At 38.3% G+C, this 20,753-nt stretch overlaps 1 protein-coding gene across 2 annotated transcripts in view; it reads left to right on the forward strand.

The window, feature by feature from the left end:
- The window catches only part of si:dkey-97m3.1 (fatty acyl-CoA reductase 1), an 82,770-nt gene that overhangs the window by 23,623 nt on the left and 38,394 nt on the right, over window positions 1-20,753 (forward strand). For both annotated transcript variants that reach the window (XM_059325571.1, XM_059325572.1), the window contains exon 2: window positions 4,964-5,266. In XM_059325571.1, the coding sequence (XP_059181554.1) occupies window positions 4,964-5,266 (303 nt within the window). The remainder of the gene's footprint in view (window positions 1-4,963; window positions 5,267-20,753) is intronic.

Here is a 20,753-nt window from a genome sequence, read left to right on the forward strand (position 1 = left end):
CTCAGCAGAAGACCTTGACTGACCTTTTTTATTTTGGTGTCTGTGCGTACAGTACAGAGTAGTAAATCTGCACGATATTGCCTTGTCTGTAAGTTATAGATCCAGATAAAAAGGATTAAAGTAATCCGTCAGAACTGGTGTAAATGTAAAGCTCAGTGGACTTGAAAGCTTCAGTTTCTGTGATGCATCTTTTCCACTGCAAAGACTAAATCAAACACACACACACACATTTCTCTCTGTGTGTTTAAGGGAGTGTAATTCAATATTGCAAGCACAGACAGCAGCATGGAAGAGGAAGCAAGTAAATACAAGATTGTTTTTGTTATCTGGGCCACGTTTGGCTCAGGAGGATTTGGTTTTCCGTCTTCTGTCTTTGGGCAGACATGCCGGGAATCTGCAGCAGCCCAGGAGAGAGGATGAAAGAAGCAGACAGGGGGAAAAACTCATCTTGTGTACAAATCACAAGCTCCACTGAGTCACTAAAAGTGCTGATCGAGCGTCAGCGTTGGCTAAAGGATGCGCTGTTGCTGCCAGAATGTTAAAAGTAAGCATCCCATCAGCCCTTTTTTTATTTTAACAGGCAAATGTTAGCCAGGACTGGGTGCGCCCTGCTCCTGGGATTGGTTCAGGGAAAGAAAAAGATGATGCCAACCAGAGACAGGAAGCTGTCAAACAGTCTCTAAGAGGCAAATGAGTAGCACTGGTGGCGTAGTTTATAGCGTTTCAGCCCACACATCGATCCAACACCGTGCTTTGATCACAGAGCTGCAGAGAGAAAACACAGCTGGAGCCACATGACGGCTCAGTTATTGTCTAAAGTTAATAAGGACAAAGTCTCAAACTGTTAATGTTTGGCCATAGGATGAAATAAAACACAAAAAAGCAATAAAATCCCAATAAAGCGCCTTTTTTCTGAAGCCATATAGTGAGAGATAAGCTGTGCTGCCTCTGTTAAAAATACTCTTGTGGTGTTTGCAACCACAATGTGGCTTTTAACAAGTTCACTTTTTGTCTTCCCCAAACTGCTATCTTAGATCATATATTTTAATTTTTTGGTAATATTCCCACCACAGAATAGAGCTGGGTACGATAAAATCGTATCGTGTGGCCTCTGCTGATTCTCTTTCACAGAAGCTGCTGGATTAGATTCCTATGACATGTTGATTTAAGGGCACTGTGATAAAACAGCCTCACACTGATTTGTCGCCTGTTTTCATATTAATGCCTGTTGATTCATCTACACGGGACTTTTCTGCAGCCATAACAATCCTGCTGTGAGAAACTTCCCATGCACCCACTTGTGGCTATAAATGCCGGCTGTAGTATTGTTAGCTCTGTGGGGGTTTGGCAGTAAAAATGTTTGGCAGCACCCTATAGCTGTCAAATAAATAAAACTAAAAGCTGCATTGAAATACATTATGGTCGTCTTTTTCTTGTATGTATGAAGCCAAATTGTTACAAAGAAGCTGTGGTGCTTCTTTTTTTTCTTGATAATTCAACTGTTATCAACTGTTCAATTGTTTTTATTGCTCATTTAAATGTGTGTGTGTGTGTGTGTGTGTGTGTGTGTGTGTGTGTGTGTGTGTGTGGTGTGTGTGTGTGTGTGTGTGTCTGTGTGTGTAATACATATATAGTAATACATATATAATAATACATATATGCATATATATATATACATTCATTTGTTTTTTTCAGTTAAATTATAATAATATATATATATAAATATAATTTTATTTTAGTTTTAAAAAATCTACTGTTAAAATATATTATTTTTGCAATAAACACATGATATTTCCATAATATTATTTATTATATTATATAGATATTTCCAAAGTCATTAAGTAATCATGATCTCTATATTCACCAAAAATAATTGTAATTTGGATTTTTATAATCTTTTATGATTTTATAATAAAGCCACACAGGGTTAATTCCTTCTGGAAAAAGAAAAAAAATACTGTTGGTAACTAAGACATTGCAAAATACGTCAATCATGGAGGTGAACTTCTCTGTAAGTGGAAACCTTAGGTTAAACACTAAAAATAATAATAATAAAAATAATAATAATAATAAAACATTTTATTTATAGAGCGCTTTTTAGGATGCTCAAAGAAATTAGTGATCACAATTTAAAAAACAACAGCAAAAAACAGTTTAGCTACAAGTTTGGTTTTACAGTGTGCAGCCTCCCCAGGTGACCAAATGACTGTTTAACACAAATTTTGAGCAATCTGGAAACTCTGTCGTCATTAAGTCGACAGGAAAACGGAAAGATCTGCTTGCTGAACCGTTCTCCTTCTGCCTGCAGACGCTCAGTGAACAGTCGATGCACACTGGGAGCAGAGTGTGTGTGTCTGTGTGTGTGTGTGTGTGTGTGAGTGTGTGAGCTAATGACCAGCAGCTGAAGCCTCATCAGCCTCTCTCTGGTGTCTCTGTCCTAATCAGGCCCCTGTAGGACCTGGCCGTCTGCCACTGCTAAAGCAGCAAACGCAGCTCCTGATTTATTGTATCGAATTGGCCCAAATAAGCAGACACAGTCCATTAGAGCGCCACCATTAGAGCAGCAATTGATCCAATTAAGGTGCCACAGAATGAGGGCGGCCGAGACGCCGTCAAGGAAGAGTGACACAGAGTGCAAGTCAGGGTCGCTTTATCTTGAGTCAACGTGCGTCTCAGCAGGCGGCAGCAGGTGTTTGTGTGTGTGTGTGTGTCTCGTTCAGTGGCTGGAGGTTGTTGTGTAAATGTTGTGGCTAACCGGCGACGCCTGCAGCTGATGTTTGGGTCCAACGCCATGTAAATCTCTTCATCGTGCAACTCAAACACAACCACAGAAAAAGACCTTGTGGAATGAGAGAGATTACACAAACAAACAAAGGCTGAAAAATGTCATGAAACGTCTCCAATAACAAGGTTAACACTCTATGGTATGCATTATGGTGACAGTTAGGAAGAAAATATGTGTTTTTTTGTCTTAAAATAGACTAAATTAACATAATCTGAAGAAATTTTATCATTATTATTAGTATTTTTTTAATTTTTGGGGTTTGTTGCTCATAGACAACATTGTACAACAAAAAACAAGTTTTTACAATTAATTTTGACATAAATTATTTAATAAACACGTGTAAAAGATTCAATAGCTTCAACAGGGTACAATATATAACATATTCAATTAAAAAACATTATAAAAGGAACTTTTTTAACCAGTTTCTTGTCTGAATGTTGCCTGAAGGCAACATTGTACCATTGAACCAACGACCCATTGAAATGAATGTCTTGAACAGTCTAAGTGTATGAAACTATCAGAAATGAAGGTTTACTCACCTATCAGTAGGAATATATATTTTCCAGATGGAAAAGGGCCAGAAAATTATGTTTTTTTTCTCTTTTTGAGTGATTTCTTTTGTGGCGCAAAATGGCAAAGCTGTTTCCTTAGGAAAAGTCTGCAAAATAGGGTTTCAATATGGCCTCCAGGAGGTCATGTGACAAATTAAAGCATTGCTATTGGTTCCCTATACTCTTCTCTCTTTTTTAAAGTATTGCATCACTCAAAATCATGCATTGTAGAAATTTGACAGGCCAAAAATGTGAATGTTGCCTGAGGGAACACTTGGTACCATAGAGGGTTAAAGTGTTGTCGCATTACTTCAGCAGCAGATAGGAGATAGTGCAGTGGTTTCATCGTCATGTACAGTGATTGTGTCTGAACATCCTGTACTGCTGTGGTTTGGTTTGGGTCGTCTGATTGTGCAGGACAGAGCTGTAAGGTCACCGTGTCCCACCCAGAGGAGTGTGTGTGTGAAAGTGAGAGTGTGTTGTTCATGTTTCCCTCTGGTGGTTTTGGGTTGTATGAGGTACTTACCTGTTGTTGGTAGGAAAAATGAGTTGCTCATGTGTTGCTCAATCTCGTCTCTGAGATCAGTTTGAGCTTCTCATATTCGTATCATTCTGTGATCATTTGTTTCTGAATTACTTCTCCTAAGGGACCATTAGGAGCAAGAGATAAGCTAAAAAGAGACAAAGACATCACTAAGACAAAGGAGGTTGAGTTGAAAAAACCACTTGAGCAAAACTTGAGAAGTGGGATCAACTGAGGAGATCTCAATTATGTCTCCATTCCACTCTCCTTCAAAATAACCGAGACATATTTGAGATCAGGGGCATATACAACTATGAGATCTGCTCAGTTGATCCCACTTCTCAAGGATTTCTGTGCCATTATGAAGCAATTATTATTAGGTAACAATTCTTTTTCTTTATTAGCCATTTATAATAATGATCATTTTCTTAACAAATTAATTCATTTGTGTGACTGGAAAATATCTGTCGTCATCTTTGGGATTCTATTCATTAAGTTGAATTAGTGGTTTTAAAATGAAAATTCATTTCATGTGTGATTTTCTGGGTAAAAGTTAGAATTTTGGCCCATTTTTATTGTTAAAATAAAACAAAAAAGTTTAATATTTCCTTTGTCTTTTGTAGGGTTTTTGATTTATTTTTTTTTTTTTTTAAAAGATTTTAATTGTAAATCTGAGATTTTTATTTTATTTTCAAGCCATGTTGCTGAGCCCTTTCTTTGGGATTTTAGTGTTTGTTAGACATTACAAGCAAAGCTCATCTTTATAGCTGCAACAAAGCAGCCTATAAATGTCTTTTCAGAGTGTGGACACTCACACACACACCAGCTGACATCAGATCGCCCCTGAACTTTGCCCCCTCTCTCTGTCCGCCTGATGAATATTCATGTAATTTGCATACTAGTTGCATGTTTCGTCTGGCTGTTTGAAGGTCAGAACAGAGAGATAACACCACTGAACTGAAGCCTTCATGGCAACATCAGTGTGATTCACAGTTCAGATTTCATCACTTTAAACTCTGAGTTCTTCCTGATACCGTATTTAAACCTTCCAGCCCTCTCACACTCACCCTCCTCCTTCTCCTCCTGCTGCTTCTTCCTGTGCAGGAGCTGTCTGAAGAGCGAGACCTGGACGGGTTGGGAGAGCAGGCGCCAGACGCACAGAGCAGACTGACGGACATCAGCGGCGGCGCGGCGGGCAGCAGCAGCAGCAGCAGCAGCATGGCGTCCATACCGGAGTACTACGCCGGCAAGAACGTGCTGATCACGGGAGCCACGGGCTTCATGGGGAAGGTGCTGGTGGAGAAGCTGCTGAGGTCCTGCCCCGAGGTCAGAGCCCTCTACCTGCTGGTCAGACCCAAGGCCGGCCAGTCCATGCAGCAGAGGGTCAGCGACATGATGACCTGCAAGGTAAGAGCTCAGTGGTCACCATGGAGATCTCTTAGAATAATAAAACACATTAACTAGTAGGAGACTGGATCATGATTCAAAGGATCTCAATTCAATTCAATTTATACTGAGTTTAAAATATATTTAGGATATTTTTACTGCTTTACCTTGCTGTCAGACAGCTGTGAATAGGTGGGACATCCCATAACATGGTGTTTTTCTTGTTGTTTTTTCATTTCTGGCCAAATTATGATCTAATATGTATCAACAGACTATAATTAAAATTTACCAATTTTTTGACAAAAATCGACATACGACAATGACTTCTTTTTTTTTACATTTAATAATATGGTGTTTTTTGTCATATCTGATGATATTATGATCTAATATCTATCAACAGACTATATATATATATACTATAATTAAGCCATTTGAAGCATTTGGGGCATTTTAAAATTTGACAATTTTTGACAAATGTATGACTTTTTTTCAAATTTTGGACGTTTCATGAAAAGGTGTTTTTCTGTCATTTTTGGTTAAACTATACTACTACATGTATCAACAGACTATAATAAGGCTTTTTAAAGCATTTTCAGACATTTTAAAATCTGACCATTTTTGACAAAGATAGACATGCTATAGTATGACTTTTTTCAGATTTTGGACATAATAATACAGTGTTTTTCTGTCATTATTTGATAAACTATACTACTACATGTATCAACAGACTATTATTGGGCTTTTTAAAGCATTTTCAGACATTTTTTTTGAACATCTCATAATATGATGTTTTTCTGTCATTTTTAGACACTACTACATGTATCATCAGAGTAAAATAAGACCATTGTAAGCATTTCAGGGCATTTAAAAAATTCTCAACAAACTTAAGTTTGACGTTTTTCTTTCATTTTCGGACATGCTATGTAATGACATTTTTTAAGGATTTTTTTATGACACAATAAATGTCTTGAACATTTTAGTATAGTAGTAGTTAGTATAGTATTTTATGCCTTCTTCAACCTACCAGACTCCATTTACCAAAACAGTAATTTTACCTTGCAGAACACATGAGTTGCTGGTCTACTGCTGTCTCAGTTATTTGTTTAATTGTGTTGTTGTCTTACTTTGGTCTTTAAAGGGTTAGTTCTGATACAACAAAATTGCACAATAAAACAAACAAACTCACAGATGAAGGCAGTCGTAGACGAGCAACTCCTGTGTTCTGCAGGATAAAATTACTGAATTTGTCAATGGAGTCTGGTGACTTTAAAGAGGACACAGATATTAGCTTCAGTTCCACCCATTTAAACTCAAACAGAGCTGTCTGACAGTGAGGTAAAGCAGTGAAAATACTCTAAATAAAGTGTACACTTAAACTTATTTCCTCCTTCCTGCTTCTCCAAACTGGGGGCATGCAGACCACCGTCTACTGTAATATTCATTTCCATTAAATATATATACACTATATCAGTTTTGCTTGGATGTGAAAGAGATCCTCAGAGAGCTGAAGCTGTAAACTGCACAGGGAACCCTCTACACTCATGCATTATTAAAAATATAAACATTAAATATGGACCACAAAACGTTTACATTAATGCTCTTTTTATTTAACGCGAACACACTCCAGCAGGGGAATAAAATAAATACAAATGCCTTCTCTGGTAGGGTTTGTTTGGGATTTGAAGTTTTTGCAGATTTGAACGCTTAGTTTCTAAATGTGTAATGTGCATTTCTCCATGGATTGAGCGTTTTGATACTTTATAAATATTGGAAAATATAGTAGTATGTATGGTATGGATGGATAGTAGGGAGATTGTTTCCCTTTTAATTCATATGTTTATTTTTGGTATAGGTAGATGTTGATATTTTTAAACGCAAACTCAAGACCTACTTGTTTAGTCATGAGTTTTATCTATCTATCTATCTATCTATCTATCTATCTATCTATCTATCTATCTATCTATCTATCTATCTATCTATCTATCTATCTATCTATCTATCTATCTATCTATCTATATTTTATTTTTTATTTTTTTATTGTTTTAGTCTGACTTTTAATAGAGCTGTATTAGCTTTATATTAATTATTTTATTGTTAGAATAGTCCTTAATCAGGTTTATATGATGGTAATAACAATAATAATAATAATATTACTATTACTGTTTTATAATGGTTATTATCTATTTTGTATTTATTTATAGTATCCATTTGTTTTATTTAATTTAATTTTTATATTGTTTTAGACTGACTTTTAATAGAGCTTTATTAGCTTTATATTAATTATTTTATTGTTAGAATAGTCCTTAATCAGGTTTTTATGATGTAATAATAATAATAATAATAATAATAATAATACTGTTTTATAATGGTTATTATCTATTTTGTATTATTTATAGTATCCATTTGTTTTATTTAATTTAATTTTTTATTGTTCTAGTCTGACTTTTAATAGAGCTTTAATAGCTATATATTCACTTATTTTTACTGTAGTCTTTAATTAGGTTTTATGATGTAATGACAATGATTATTATTATTATCATTACTATTATATATATATATATATATATTTTATATTTATTTATTTTATTTTATTATATACAAATAAAGTCTGAGTGATAGATAGATGTGTATATAATGTAAAATGGCTGGATTTATATATATATGATCCACCAGAAATATAAATATTACAGGTGAATCTTTGTTGATAGTTTTATATCAGTCATAATGTTTGCAGCAAAGAAGAAACAATAAGCAAAGAAGAAACAATAAGACATGAGATGTACAAATATGTAGCAGGTAGGAGTTAAAACTTCATCCTACTCGTTTTTAGACATTTCAGTGTTTTTTCATTTTGTGTGTTGTTTTTTTATTTGTCTGAAATAAGATTATATGAATAACATAAAAGGGCTGGAAGTAGGGAAAAGGTAATGGATGAGAAAGCTGTACAAAGGAGTATAAAGACATCTCACTGTGTTTTATTCCTTCAGTCTTTATTGTGTTGCTGTTTGAATCAAAATCGACTCTGGTTCGTGTAGTTCCCCAGTGGGAGCTAAAACACACAGGCATCGCAAGAGGTCTTATAATAATTTAAAACACAGCAGTCAATTAGTAATGAAAAAGGGAGGCGTTTGTTTAGTTAGTGCTCCTGTTAAAGCGTCACAGCAGCAGCTCTCCTGGGCCCGTTAAACCAGGTGACATTCAGCGTGTTTGGATGTTTTGACTAGTGGGCTGTTGATTCAAATCATGTCTCGAATGCAGGGGTTGTTAAAATGCCATCAGAGCTGTAAGAGTGTGTACGGAGCAACAGAAATTTGCCTGTGCATTACGGCAGCAGCTGCTGTTGCCATGGTGACGCAAACTCAGTGACCCCGGGAGAATCTGTGAGTTTTTCGCAGAGACACAAAGAGTCGCAGAGCAAAATGAGGAGTCTGATTGAGAGTTTTTTTACTCTGATGCGTACCTGTGGACTGTGGCAGCAATTAAATGATTTTAGCCCCCTTATAATCCGTTATATTTAGAATATTTTTGCTGCTGTACCTTGCCGTCAGACAGCTCTGATTCAGTTAACGCAGGGGGGAAATGAAGCTGGCAACAGCCAGACATCACGCAAGTGCAGAAACACAAGACATAGCAAGCCAGCTAATATTACTCATTATTCGCTCTAAACCAGCTGATTGTAACGTCCCTAGTTCACATTTGCTTCTACTTTAATGGAAACACGGCTAGGGTTGCTAACAGCCAAACATCAAGCAAGTGCAGCAACACAAGACATAGCAAGTCAGCTAATATTACTCATTATTTGCTCTAAACCAGCTGTAAATGTCCCTAGTTCACATGTTCTTCTACTTTATTGGAAACAAGGCTACTGTTGATAAATGCTAGCCATCAATTAAGTGCAGCAACACAAGACATAGCAAGCCAGCTAATATTACTCATTATTCGCTCTAAACCAGCTAATGGAAATGTCCCCTGTTCACATTTCCTTTGACTTTCATGGAAACACGGCTACTGTTGCTTACAGCCAAACATCAAGCAAGTGCAGCAACAGAAGACATAACAGGCTAGCTAATATTACTCATTATTTGCTCTAAACCAGCTGATGGAAATATCCTTAGTTCACATTTACATGGCTAGTGTTGCTAACACCCAAACATCAAGCAAGTGCAAGAAACACAAGACATAGCAAGACAGCTAATAATACTCATTATTCACTCTAAACCGGCTGGAAATACCCCTAGTTCACATTTTCTTCAACTTCAATGGAATCACGGCTACCTCATTTAACCCCACAAACTCTACCTCGAACTAGAACTGTAAGCTGTGTTATTGAAGATACCTGGTGTATGGCGGGAAAGAGGATGGCTGGTAATGATGGCAGCATGGTTTAAGGAGAAAGAGGTGAGGAAGAAAAGCCTGATGAGAGGAAGTGAAGGTGAGGGGAGAAAAGAAGGAGGTGAAGGAGAAGAAACCTGAGGGAGGAAGAGGAGAGAGGATGGGGAGGGGTTGGGGGATCCAAATATGTGGCGTCAGCTGTATCAGGCCGAGCAGCAAAGCATGACTCAACAAAAAACCTCCAAACTATTTTGGACTTAATGAGGGCCGAAGCATTGACACTGGGTGCGTATTGATGCGCTGAGAAGCAGCTGCTGCTCTGCTCTGCCTGGCTGTTGTTGGCCTCAAACTGTCAGTACACCTAGAAAAAAAAAAGAAAAAAAAGAAAATCACACTTTCTCTGTATTCCCCTTTCTCTTTCTCTGTCTCGCTTTTAATAGCGTCTATTTTTACCGCTCCAATTGAACCTCGCATTCATTACTGTAGTCTGCTCCGCCGCTAGCTAGTCTGAGAATCCGTCCTTAAATTTTTTCTCCGAGCACTTGTGTGTTTATTTGCCTTGTTTCTTTTATTCCCCTCCTCCTTCTTGTCAAGGTGAGCGTGAAGCTTCAGCCTTTTCCAGGATTCACAGAATACCTCTCACCATGTAATTAGTTCGCTCTGACACAACAGTGCTGCTAAAGTGCCAGTTAACACCCTGTAATTTCTGCACATCAGAAATGGAGAGAGAGTGGGCGACGGAGAAAAGGGCTTCTTTTTATTTTATATAAACACCTTTTTGTTGTAATGCATGTTCAGCCTGTGCTGCAGCTTTCAGTGAAGAAAAGAAGCAGCGATAATGAAAACTGTTCCTTTTTAACCTGCGAGTGTATTCGTAACAAAACGGACACCGGTGAGCGTCACAAACACAACAGGGAGGATAAAAGCTTTGGTTAACAGCATCCAGTAACTGTGTCATGTAGATCATTCGTCTCGAATGTTTTCAAAGGTAACGCAACTTGTTGGAGCATTAAGGTCGGGCGATGTCTGCAGTGGAACATAAAGGACGGTGATATCATCGTTTGGGGGATTTGGGAGTCATCTTATGGGCATTTTAACTGACCAAAACTATTATGATGTGCTCAAATTCATAATTGCTTCTCAAATAATTAATATTCAGATATTTTGCCTCCTGTGTGCTCTCACTGCTCTCCTCTGTTTAGGCCTCAGGATGAGACATGTTCAAATAAGTTCAAACTAGGGCTGGGCGATATGGCCAAAATATATATCACGATATAGAATGTTTTCTGGTTATTTGGTTAATAAATTGTCTTAAAAAACTACAGCCCCCACCTACAAGGGTCAGAACGTAAAGCGTAATCTAAATAATGTAAACCTTTCCGAAGTCACTGTTTTTTACCACTGCGATACAAACATTATAGAAAATATATACAAGCATTTTTTTATTGTTCAGGTGAGAAATATTGTCATATCACCCAGCCCTAGTACTTGTTAGTATCCGATTAGGGAATGTAATTTTGTATCAACATATCTAAATATCTGTTTTTAAAACAATATGATGCCAACAAGAGGCGATAAATTATTGTATTGATTTATTGCCCAGCCCTAGTTCAAACTAATTTTCTTTACAAAGGATTCATTTATTTGACAGTGACAGCCCTGTTCTTGTTGCACTCTTAAAATCATTCGGGGCACCGTCAATTAAAACCTGAATTGTTGCTTTTCAAGCATGCAATGAATTCTGGAAACCAGTTGGTGTGAATGGAGGCTTTTAAATCACGATGAGGAGCTCAGGCTTTAGACACCAGAACCTTTTTTATTCCGTGTTTCTGCAAAAGTGCTGCAAAAGTTCCATAATGAGCTGTGCCGTCATTTCACCATAGGATATTCATACTGGTTCTGCAACGGCGTATTATTGGTGTTCATTTAAATTGTAACCCGGAGGAATGAAGTGGGAGGAGACAGTAGTGGCGTGTAACAAAGCAGCAGCAGTAGGTGTACAATAATCGCTGTTTCTTGCTTTCGAGATTCAAGCAAAGTTCTTCTGCCTTTTTCTGAACATGATTCGATTACTGTCAGACTCAAGTGAGAGATGTGTTACTGATGAAACACTCCACTTCCTTTCTTATTACCCGAGTGTTGGTCGCACAAATAACGTATGTCACATATTTTCTGTCTTGCTGGCTCCTCTGGTTCACATTGATCCTGCCTCCAACAGTCTTGCCAATTTAAAAGCCCTTTACATACTCCACAAGAACAGAGAAATTTGTTTTTGTTCTTGAGGTGGCAAGGACATTTCGTACTTCACAAGAAGCTCCACCGCAGAAGTTCTCATGGGGCCCTCCCACTGCAGCACATGTCAAATTAAAATTTCTGACCAGTCAAACAATAGTTCTTGGACGCCACAAGAAAAAAGTTCTGCCCAGATGATGTGTCAAGAACAGAGAAATTGGTTCTTTCTCGCAGCAAAAACAAAATGACGTCATTTTGTTCTTGCAGCCGTAAAAATGGCATTCTAATGGCAGTCTGGTCCTTGTGTCGATTTTTTTTTTTTTACAGGAGCTTTAAAAATCAACACAAAATTAAAGTTCTTTGGAGCTAATTTAATAGAAAAAGTGAAGTTTCCATCAGTTCCACAAGCCATACTTTCAATGTTGGGACTCTACCAAACTAATAGAATGCATTTAGCTTTTGTAGTGATAAGCCCGTATGCATGAGAGTGTTTTGGCAGTTTTTTTCACTCTGGATCTATCTGAACATTCAATATCTTTCACAAACGGGTGAACATATCAATTCAGTCACCTTGTATTTTGGGTCAAAGAGTGTAACAGTGAAGTAAATGATCTTCCAGTAAGAGAGACCTCTCCATTAGCGTGATGTCGGTCAATCGTACTAAAAATTCCTGTCAGTATTTAACCCACTTCATCACCACAGATATCGACATATAATTTATCTGCTGCTACTGTTTGCAGTTTCTCCCCCTCAAACAATTTTCCATTGGATTTGGCATCGCTCTAATCGTGTCCGCTATCAGGACACCGCCTGATGCTCTGCCAAGTACACACTCACTCACTCACTCACGCTCGGCCCGCGTTCAGAAGTGATGTCATTAAATTTCCATGACCGAGCCTCAAGTACCAATTGGTATTCATGCGAGTCCTCAGGTCAGTTTTATTCTATTCAGAATCGGCATAATTCATGAAGGGGAACGGCGTTTCTGTCTCTCGAGTAGCCTCTCCGCACATCCTTCAAGCCGGGCCAGTATCTTTCTTACCACCTGTTGCTAGGTAACGACCATCAGATCTGTCCCGTGGTGGGTTTTTTTTTTTTTTCAAAGGATGCAATCAGGGGAGCTGCCCCGAGCAGGAGAGGGACAGACCGATAGGAATCTCATTGTCTGTGTGCATCTCCACCACGCCGACTCTGACATTTAAGCACTTTCTGTCTGTCTGTCTGTCTGTCTGTCTGTCTGTCTGTCTGTCTGTCTGTCTGTCTGTCTGTCTGTCTGTCTGTCTGTGCGGAGGCTACTTTGATTCAGTGGAAATGTTTGGACGCCTGCAGGCCTGGCCGCCATGCCAGCCACTGAATGGCATGTCAGGCACTTGATACAAGTAGGCCTCTGGGTACACAGGGCCCCTCTCCTGCTCTGTGGCGTGCTTTTCCCACACACCGGCGGGCTTTAGAAGCAGCTAAGAGCCCGCACGGCGTCTTCATGCTGAAGATCAGAGCTGCAAGAAATGACAGCCGGGTGGAGGAGAGGTGGGAGGAGGAATGCTTCAAGTAGGGAGGACACTCAGAGAATATGTCTACAAAGCAGAATCCAGGACAGGGTTAGGTTTACTCCATGAGACTGGAAAACGGCCCCACGGTCGTTTGTACAGTCAGCAAAATATGACACATGGTTGACCTGTAGAAGTCCCATGAAATTTAAACATCTCAGAACTTCTGTGCATCACGTTTTTTTGTAACTATGTCACTTCCAATAGTCATGTTTGCATTTACGTTAGGGCTGGGCGATATGGACCAAAACTCATATCCTTGTATTTGTAGGCTGAATAGTGATATCTGATATATATATTGGTATTCTAAACCAAACATGCAAAGTGTTTAGTTTTAACTCAACGTCACGAGTAATCATCATCAACCTGTTTTATTTAAAGACTTTATCAAAGTCAAAATCTTTCACCTTTTGAAGCAATTTGCTTGCGGCATGTTTTGCAAACAACGTTGTGTTGCTCTTGATTTGCAATCCGAAATACCTCCAAATTACAGAACCATTTTTTTCTTGTTCATTATTAACCAGCACCGTGTCCGATAGCTTTTTTTGAAAAGTTGAAAAGTGCATTGTTGTGCGCAGGAAAAGCCTACGTACACGCAAAAGAGGCGGAGCTGAGCAGCAGAGAATGCTTTGTGTCTGTCGGGTGCAGAGAGGAGCGAACTGCTGTAACAAGTCAGTCACAAGTTAAGGCAACATCAAAAGATATTATATATCAGTATGGCGGTTTTGTCACTACATACCTCTTAGTAAAATATATTGGTATAACTTGCCCAGCCCTAATTTACGTACATTTATTTACTGTTTAAACTGTCTTTTATAACAGGATTTTTTCATGCACTAAACCTAGGTCAGTGGTTTTGTGGCTTAAATTCAACAAAACTGCTGCCTTTTTTTTTTTTTACAACCGTTAACAGTACGTGCATGTATAATGACGTTTGAGCTATTTTTAGAGTGTTCAGCTCCAGTGTGTATCATGAACTGCTCATATGGTTTGAACAACTATTGATCATGGCTTTAGTGGCTGTTCAGTGATCAGTGTGGCAGCTGAAACACATGATGGTGATACAAAATGAAGTTGGAGATTCACAAAATCTGGCAAACAAACAGAAAGACGTGCCAGAATCCAAGAAGGTCCGATTTGCTCTGTTCAGTTGCATGAAGTTGAGGTTGAGTCGTGATTAAGGCCGTATCATTCAACACACGGCTGGATCTCCTGTGAACAATAGGAAATTAATGGGATCTGTCGAAGTGATAAATAAATAGAAATATGGAAGAAAAAGAAAAGAAGTGAAATTGTGGCAATCACAGCAATCTTAGCAATCACATTTAGTGTTAAAATGCATGGTGTTTTCATGTTAATTACATGGCAGAACAGTGTTTTTTTCTGTGGTTAAAAGTGTAATTTTAAGAGTAAAATGTTAACTCAAACCTTGACCAAAAATTAGATAAAATTCTGCAATAATAATATCCTGTCACCATAATAACAAGCTGACATTGATTACTTTTTAAAACAAGATTTTTTCTTTAATGTGTATGATATTTTCATGTCAATTATGTGGCACAATATTGTTTATTTCAATGGTGAAAACTTGTATTTAAACAGTAAATCCCCCCCCCCCCCAAAAAAAAATCATTAGTACTTATATCATTTTTACGGTAAGGAGAAAAGTCCTTCTTATGGTAAAACACTCCTTCCACCACTCCCTTTGTCACTGAGAGTCAGACGTGTTGGTTATAAAGAGTTTCATACTTAACATGCCTGACATATCAGAGTCCAGCTAAAGCCACGTCATAGTGATGTCACTGCTGAGAGTAAACAAGCCTCGCCCGCATCTTCATTAAGGCTTGGTATGAGTTAGATTGATCCAAGTGCAGATTGCCATCTTCAAGTTGAGCAATGTTTCTTCTGCAAGAGGCCGTGTTTGTTTTTCCAGTATGCCTATCATGAATAATTTCTTAACCTCTGCACAGTAACGTACAGTACAAGTTTATCCATGAACAAGCAAAGTTGCACGACTAGTTTTCTATTTTATCTGCAGTTGTCGCTGATAAACTAGTACTTTAGATTTGACTGATAAAAGTTCTCCCTGTTACCTCCACCAAGGAGCTCATGTTTTAAGCTCCGTTTGTCTCTTCGATCTAATCTTTTATATGACTGGGGATTAATGAGCAGTCTCAGTACGTTTCCTTGTCACGTGGCAGTTGCATCAGCTCAGTCAGGACCCGAAACAGAAAAGATTAGTTTGCGACTCAACTATGCATCCTCAAGTTTGAGTCTCTTGTTTATTTGTTAGTGACAGGCAGCTCAGCCACGGGACTGTGGGCGCCACACTGGTTAAAATTAACAAAATGACTTTAAAAAAAAGAGATTTGTTAAATTTACCATCCGAGAGTCAGTGATCCGAGTCAGTAAAAGGACTTGAAACTTCCCAAAACGAGTCTCTTTGTCAGCAGGATTACAGAAAAATGACTGGTCCAATGTGGTGTGAGCCGATGGAGATCCCAATAAATTTAGGGATAGATGGATATCGAGAACTGTTAATAAATTGGCAACAGTTCCTGACTGGTCAGTAATGAAATATCAATAGGCTCCTGGAGCTTAATACTCTAATATCCCTTTTAGACAGATAGATGGTTGTTTGGTTGTTTGGTTGGTTGGTTGGTTGGTTGGTTGGTTGGTTGGTTGGTTGGTTGGTCGGTCGGTCGGTCGGTCGGTCGGTTGGTTGGTTGGTTGGTTGGTTGGTTGTTTGGTTGGTTGTTTGGTTGTTTGGTTGGTTGGTCGGTTGGTCGGTTGGTTGGTTGTTTGGTTGGTTGGTTGGTTGGTTGGTTGGTTGGTTGGTTGGTTGGTTAAGAACCAGCAAAGATTTGGCGGCACTCTAGAAGCAGTCTTAAATCTTTTCATATATTTTCATGCCTTTCTTTTTTGCACCAAGTTTGCAGATTAGTATCAATAAGAATGTCCCTGAAATAAGCGGTATCAATGTCAATATCAATAAAATCATCATGAAACTCTCCCTTATTAAATTGTGGAGCTGATCTGAATCAAAGAGAGGATACACGACTAAGTTCATTAGTAGCAGGTAGGGATGGGTGATACGACCAAAATCTTCTATCCTGATATAAGTAATTTCATGTATCAGTAACGATATTTATAACGATTGAAGCATGTTTTCTGGTTATTCGGTTAATAAATTGTCTATATGATATAACTACAGCCTATGTTTGTCTTTTGTCATTTTTATAAATGACTTAAACCTTATGTTACTGCAATTTGGCTGCTGTTTTTTTTAACATTGTGATACATTAGACTGTAGAGAAAAATATATACAACAAGCATTTTTATATTGTTTAGGTGATATATATTGTCATGTCGCCCAGCCGTAGTGCTTGTTAGTATCAAATTAGACTGTAATTTTGTGTCACGACATGATGCCAATGAAGGACGATAAATGATTGTATTGAATTATTGCCCAGCTGTAGTAGCAGGCTGGCAAAATTCACATTAAGTTGGAATAACGTCTTTGAAAATGTTGGTGCTGTCTGCATTACATGGCTCAACTGAAACAAAGCTATCGGTGCATGTCTGCTTGGGAGTATATTCAGGGATTCACCCCTCACAACCAAAGCATTAGCCTCAAGTGCACTATGGACAATTGCAATCAGACACAAAAAGAGGGCAAATTGCATGTTTGCACTGTAATATCATTCATGCAATGTCTGTTTTTGAAGGGAACCTTGACAGCAGTTGCAACTCATGTGCAAATTATGGTGCAATCAGCCACAATCCATTCTTTGTGGTTCCTTTCCAGTTGTGGGTTCAGAGGATGTTTGCACAGACTTGCCCCCTGCTCTGTGGTGTTCTGCCCTCCGCTCATTATCACACTCTGATCCAATATGACTACATCGTCGTATTGATTTCCTCCTGTTTGCATCCAGGAGCCAGGTGATCTCTCTAGCGGTAAAAATATTCAAGATTCATCGATTCCCGCTGCTCCAACAGGCATCTCCACTGTTTGTGTTTCCACTTGTGGAGCCGTCAGCGGAGACACACCTGAAGCATCTAAACCTCTCTCGATCCTGAAGCAAGAGCAGACCGATCTTAACATGCCGCCCTGCTGTCTCATCATGCACCCACTCAGACCTCATGAGCTAAAACCCTGCAGTTAATGTGTGGCAGCGCGTTTAAAGCACGCTCTGTCAAAACAGCAACTTTTTAAGAGATGAGAGCAAGCGAGGTGACTGTACTGCTGCAGAAACGGGGACTCTAGAGGAGATTTTACGGCTGCCAGGCTGGCACACGGCGAGGCATTTGCTGCTCAGCTGTGGCCGGGCTGGCATGCAGACTGAGAGGCAACCAATAACCCTACTCCTCCCCGGAGAGGAGGGCAAGGGGGAACCAATGCTTTTGCGTATAATTAGGCCGCAAATTAACTCCAGTTTATGAAACAAATTAGCACATTAAACGTCGCTGGTGAAGTCATTAAGGGAGCGGAGACATGCGTAGACAGGACTAAGACCTTCAGGGGACTGTTGCAGCACAGCCCAGTGCCTCCACAGCACCAGCTCTCTCTCTCTCTCTCTCTCTCTCTCTCTCTCTCTCTCCATCCATATGGCTCCACAGATTTTCTGCAGCTCAAACCCCTGTGAAATGGCATCTAATAATGGCTGCACAATTAATCAAATTTTCATCACAATTAGGGCTGGGCGATATGGACCAAAAGTCATATCCCGATATATATTCCAATATTTTTAATCGCAAAGTGAGAGCAAATGTTCAGTCAAAGTCAAAGCCAAGTATGACATGTCACAAGTAGTTTTATTGAAACTGTTTATTTAAGTGAACATAAATACTGTATAATAACAGGAGTACCTTTTTAAAAAAATCAAAACTCCATAAAGTGCACATTTGAATAAAACAAATATCTTAAATAAAAATAGGCTATGAAATAAAATAGGCCAATCTTTTTCTGAAATAAGTATATTTATATGAGAAAAGAATAACAGACATTACAAAAGAACTAAATATGACAAATCCTAATATTTATATATATAAAAAAAAGAAAAAAATTGAACTATGTTGATATATGCAATATGGTCTAATTCCATATCACATTTAAAAATATATCAATATATCTTTCATATCGATATAAAGCCCTAATTACAATCAACATTTTGGCTTTCCACAATCAATATCAATATATAAAATGTATCATTCCATTCATATAACGCTCTGTTCTGTTTTGCGAAGCAGATCTAAACTAAATCTAAACTACTGTACGATCAAGTGCATCTGGAGCCAATCAGAGCTGTTTCCTGCACAGTGTAACTTAATTTTATACATCAGATAGCTGTCGGTTATTAGAAAAGTCCATTTATATCAGTAATTCAATTCAAAAAGTGGAAATAACACATTATATAGATCCATTACACACAGAATGAAACATTTCATGTCTTAATTTATTTAATTTCTTCTAATAATAATGATTATGGCTTAAATTTAATCAATGAAGACCTAAAATTCAGTGTCTCAAAAAATATATATAATATAATAAAAAGTTTGTTTAATATGTAAATGTTGTCCTCTGATGTCCATCTATATGACGCAATACTTGGTTGGGGCTATTTGACTTAAACTACTGGAAATTGACTTTTCCATCATATTCTAATGTATTGAGATGCACCTTTAAAACAAAAAAGATGCATATATAAAACATGAATAAATGGACATCAATACATGTGGAAATGCAGTTTCAAAGCAGCATTAAATTGCATTTTAAGATTGTTTTATAACATTTTATGGAGGAACAGTTTTTTTGCCATGTTATCATAATGTTCCTCTGTAGAAGCCCCATGCCTTTAGACAGGATCTGCCCTCTGTTTGACTCTCGGGCCGTTTTTTATACAAGGGCGGAAAAACCCATCTGGAGCCGTTTGGGAACACCAAATGGAAATTTCAATAAAGCATGAGGGCAGAGCAACTTTAAGGCTCCTTTGTTTGTCTTTGGGCGTTTTAGTGTTGGCTTCACTGAGAAAGGATGGTCAGTAGTGTGAAAACAGCTGGAAGGAGAGGGAAGTATTAGAAAACATGGCTTACATTTCCTTGTCCATGCGGCCTTTAGGTGTTTATGTGGGTGTTATTGATCGGGTCATGATTGAAATGCTGCTAAAGGGGGCAGCAGGTTGGTTGGACAGATGAGACGTCGCTCTCCATATCAGAGAGGATCACGTTCATCAAGATTACAACCGGCAGCCACTCTGTCTTCAGATAAACTCAATCTGATACAGAAAATCACTCTGTTTCCATTGTGAGACATGTTTGTTCTTGTCCGAACCACGAGTCATGGAAGTGTTTCACACTCTTGCTCTTGGTGGCCGGCCATGTGTTTCTTTGTGGTTGCCCAAGATTTCATCACAGCTTTTTGTGTAATCTTTAGTTTAAAGCTGCAGCGCTACTACCCTCATGCTTTTGTTTTCAGAAGAACTGCAACAATTCAGACAGACAGATAGGGTTGCAAAGGGGTGGAACATTTTTGGTAAATTTACGGAAACTTTCCATGGAAAGTTAAGCTGTGGGATTTTGGAAATATTCAAAATCCCAAAAAACCCCATGACATTTCAATAGATTTATTTCTAAGTAGAACTTTATCAAGATTTAATTATTTTATTGAACAATCAATTATTTCATTGAACAACAAAAACATGAATGTTGAGTCAAATATTATCATCATCTTCCCACAAACCCACCCATTGAAAAATTAAGTAAAATTACCCTCTAAAAATCCTGAAAAAGTCCAATTCAACATAAATGAATTGAACATGTGATGGAGGAAGGCATAGTGCATGTAGCGGGCGTGGTCTCAGTCGGGGGCGTGGCCTCCACAGGGGTGTGGTCTCCATGGGGCGTGGCCTCAGCAGTCCTGCAGTAAGCAGTGTTGCCAATTTAATGACTTTGTCGCTATATTTAGCGACTATTCAGACCCCTCTAGGGACTATTTTTTTTTAAAAGCGACTAGCGACAAATCTAGCAACTTTTTCTGGTGTTATCTGGTGTTTCTACTCACTTTTTTTGCCTTTCCTACAACGTTATTCTTCTCTCCTACAGTGTCCATTACAGTTATATGCACATGGTTAATTATGCAAATTAGGTGATGAAGTAACTTGGCGACTTCTAGCGACCTTTCGGACAGCCAATAGCTACTTTCCTTACTGAGGAGTTGGCAACACTGGTAGATTTTCAAGTGTACTTGCATGAAATCTGGTTGTTTTAGTCATGATTATGCTAAAATATACATTCCCCCAACTATATTTAAGGTCCCTGTTAAAGGCCAACCTTCAATTTTGTAAATTCCCTGTTTATTCCCATAAATTCCCGTTAATTCCCGGAATTTTGCAACCCTA

This window comes from Centropristis striata, chromosome 22 (genome assembly GCF_030273125.1).
Source record: "Centropristis striata isolate RG_2023a ecotype Rhode Island chromosome 22, C.striata_1.0, whole genome shotgun sequence".
NCBI classification, from domain to species: Eukaryota; Metazoa; Chordata; class Actinopteri; order Perciformes; family Serranidae; genus Centropristis; species Centropristis striata.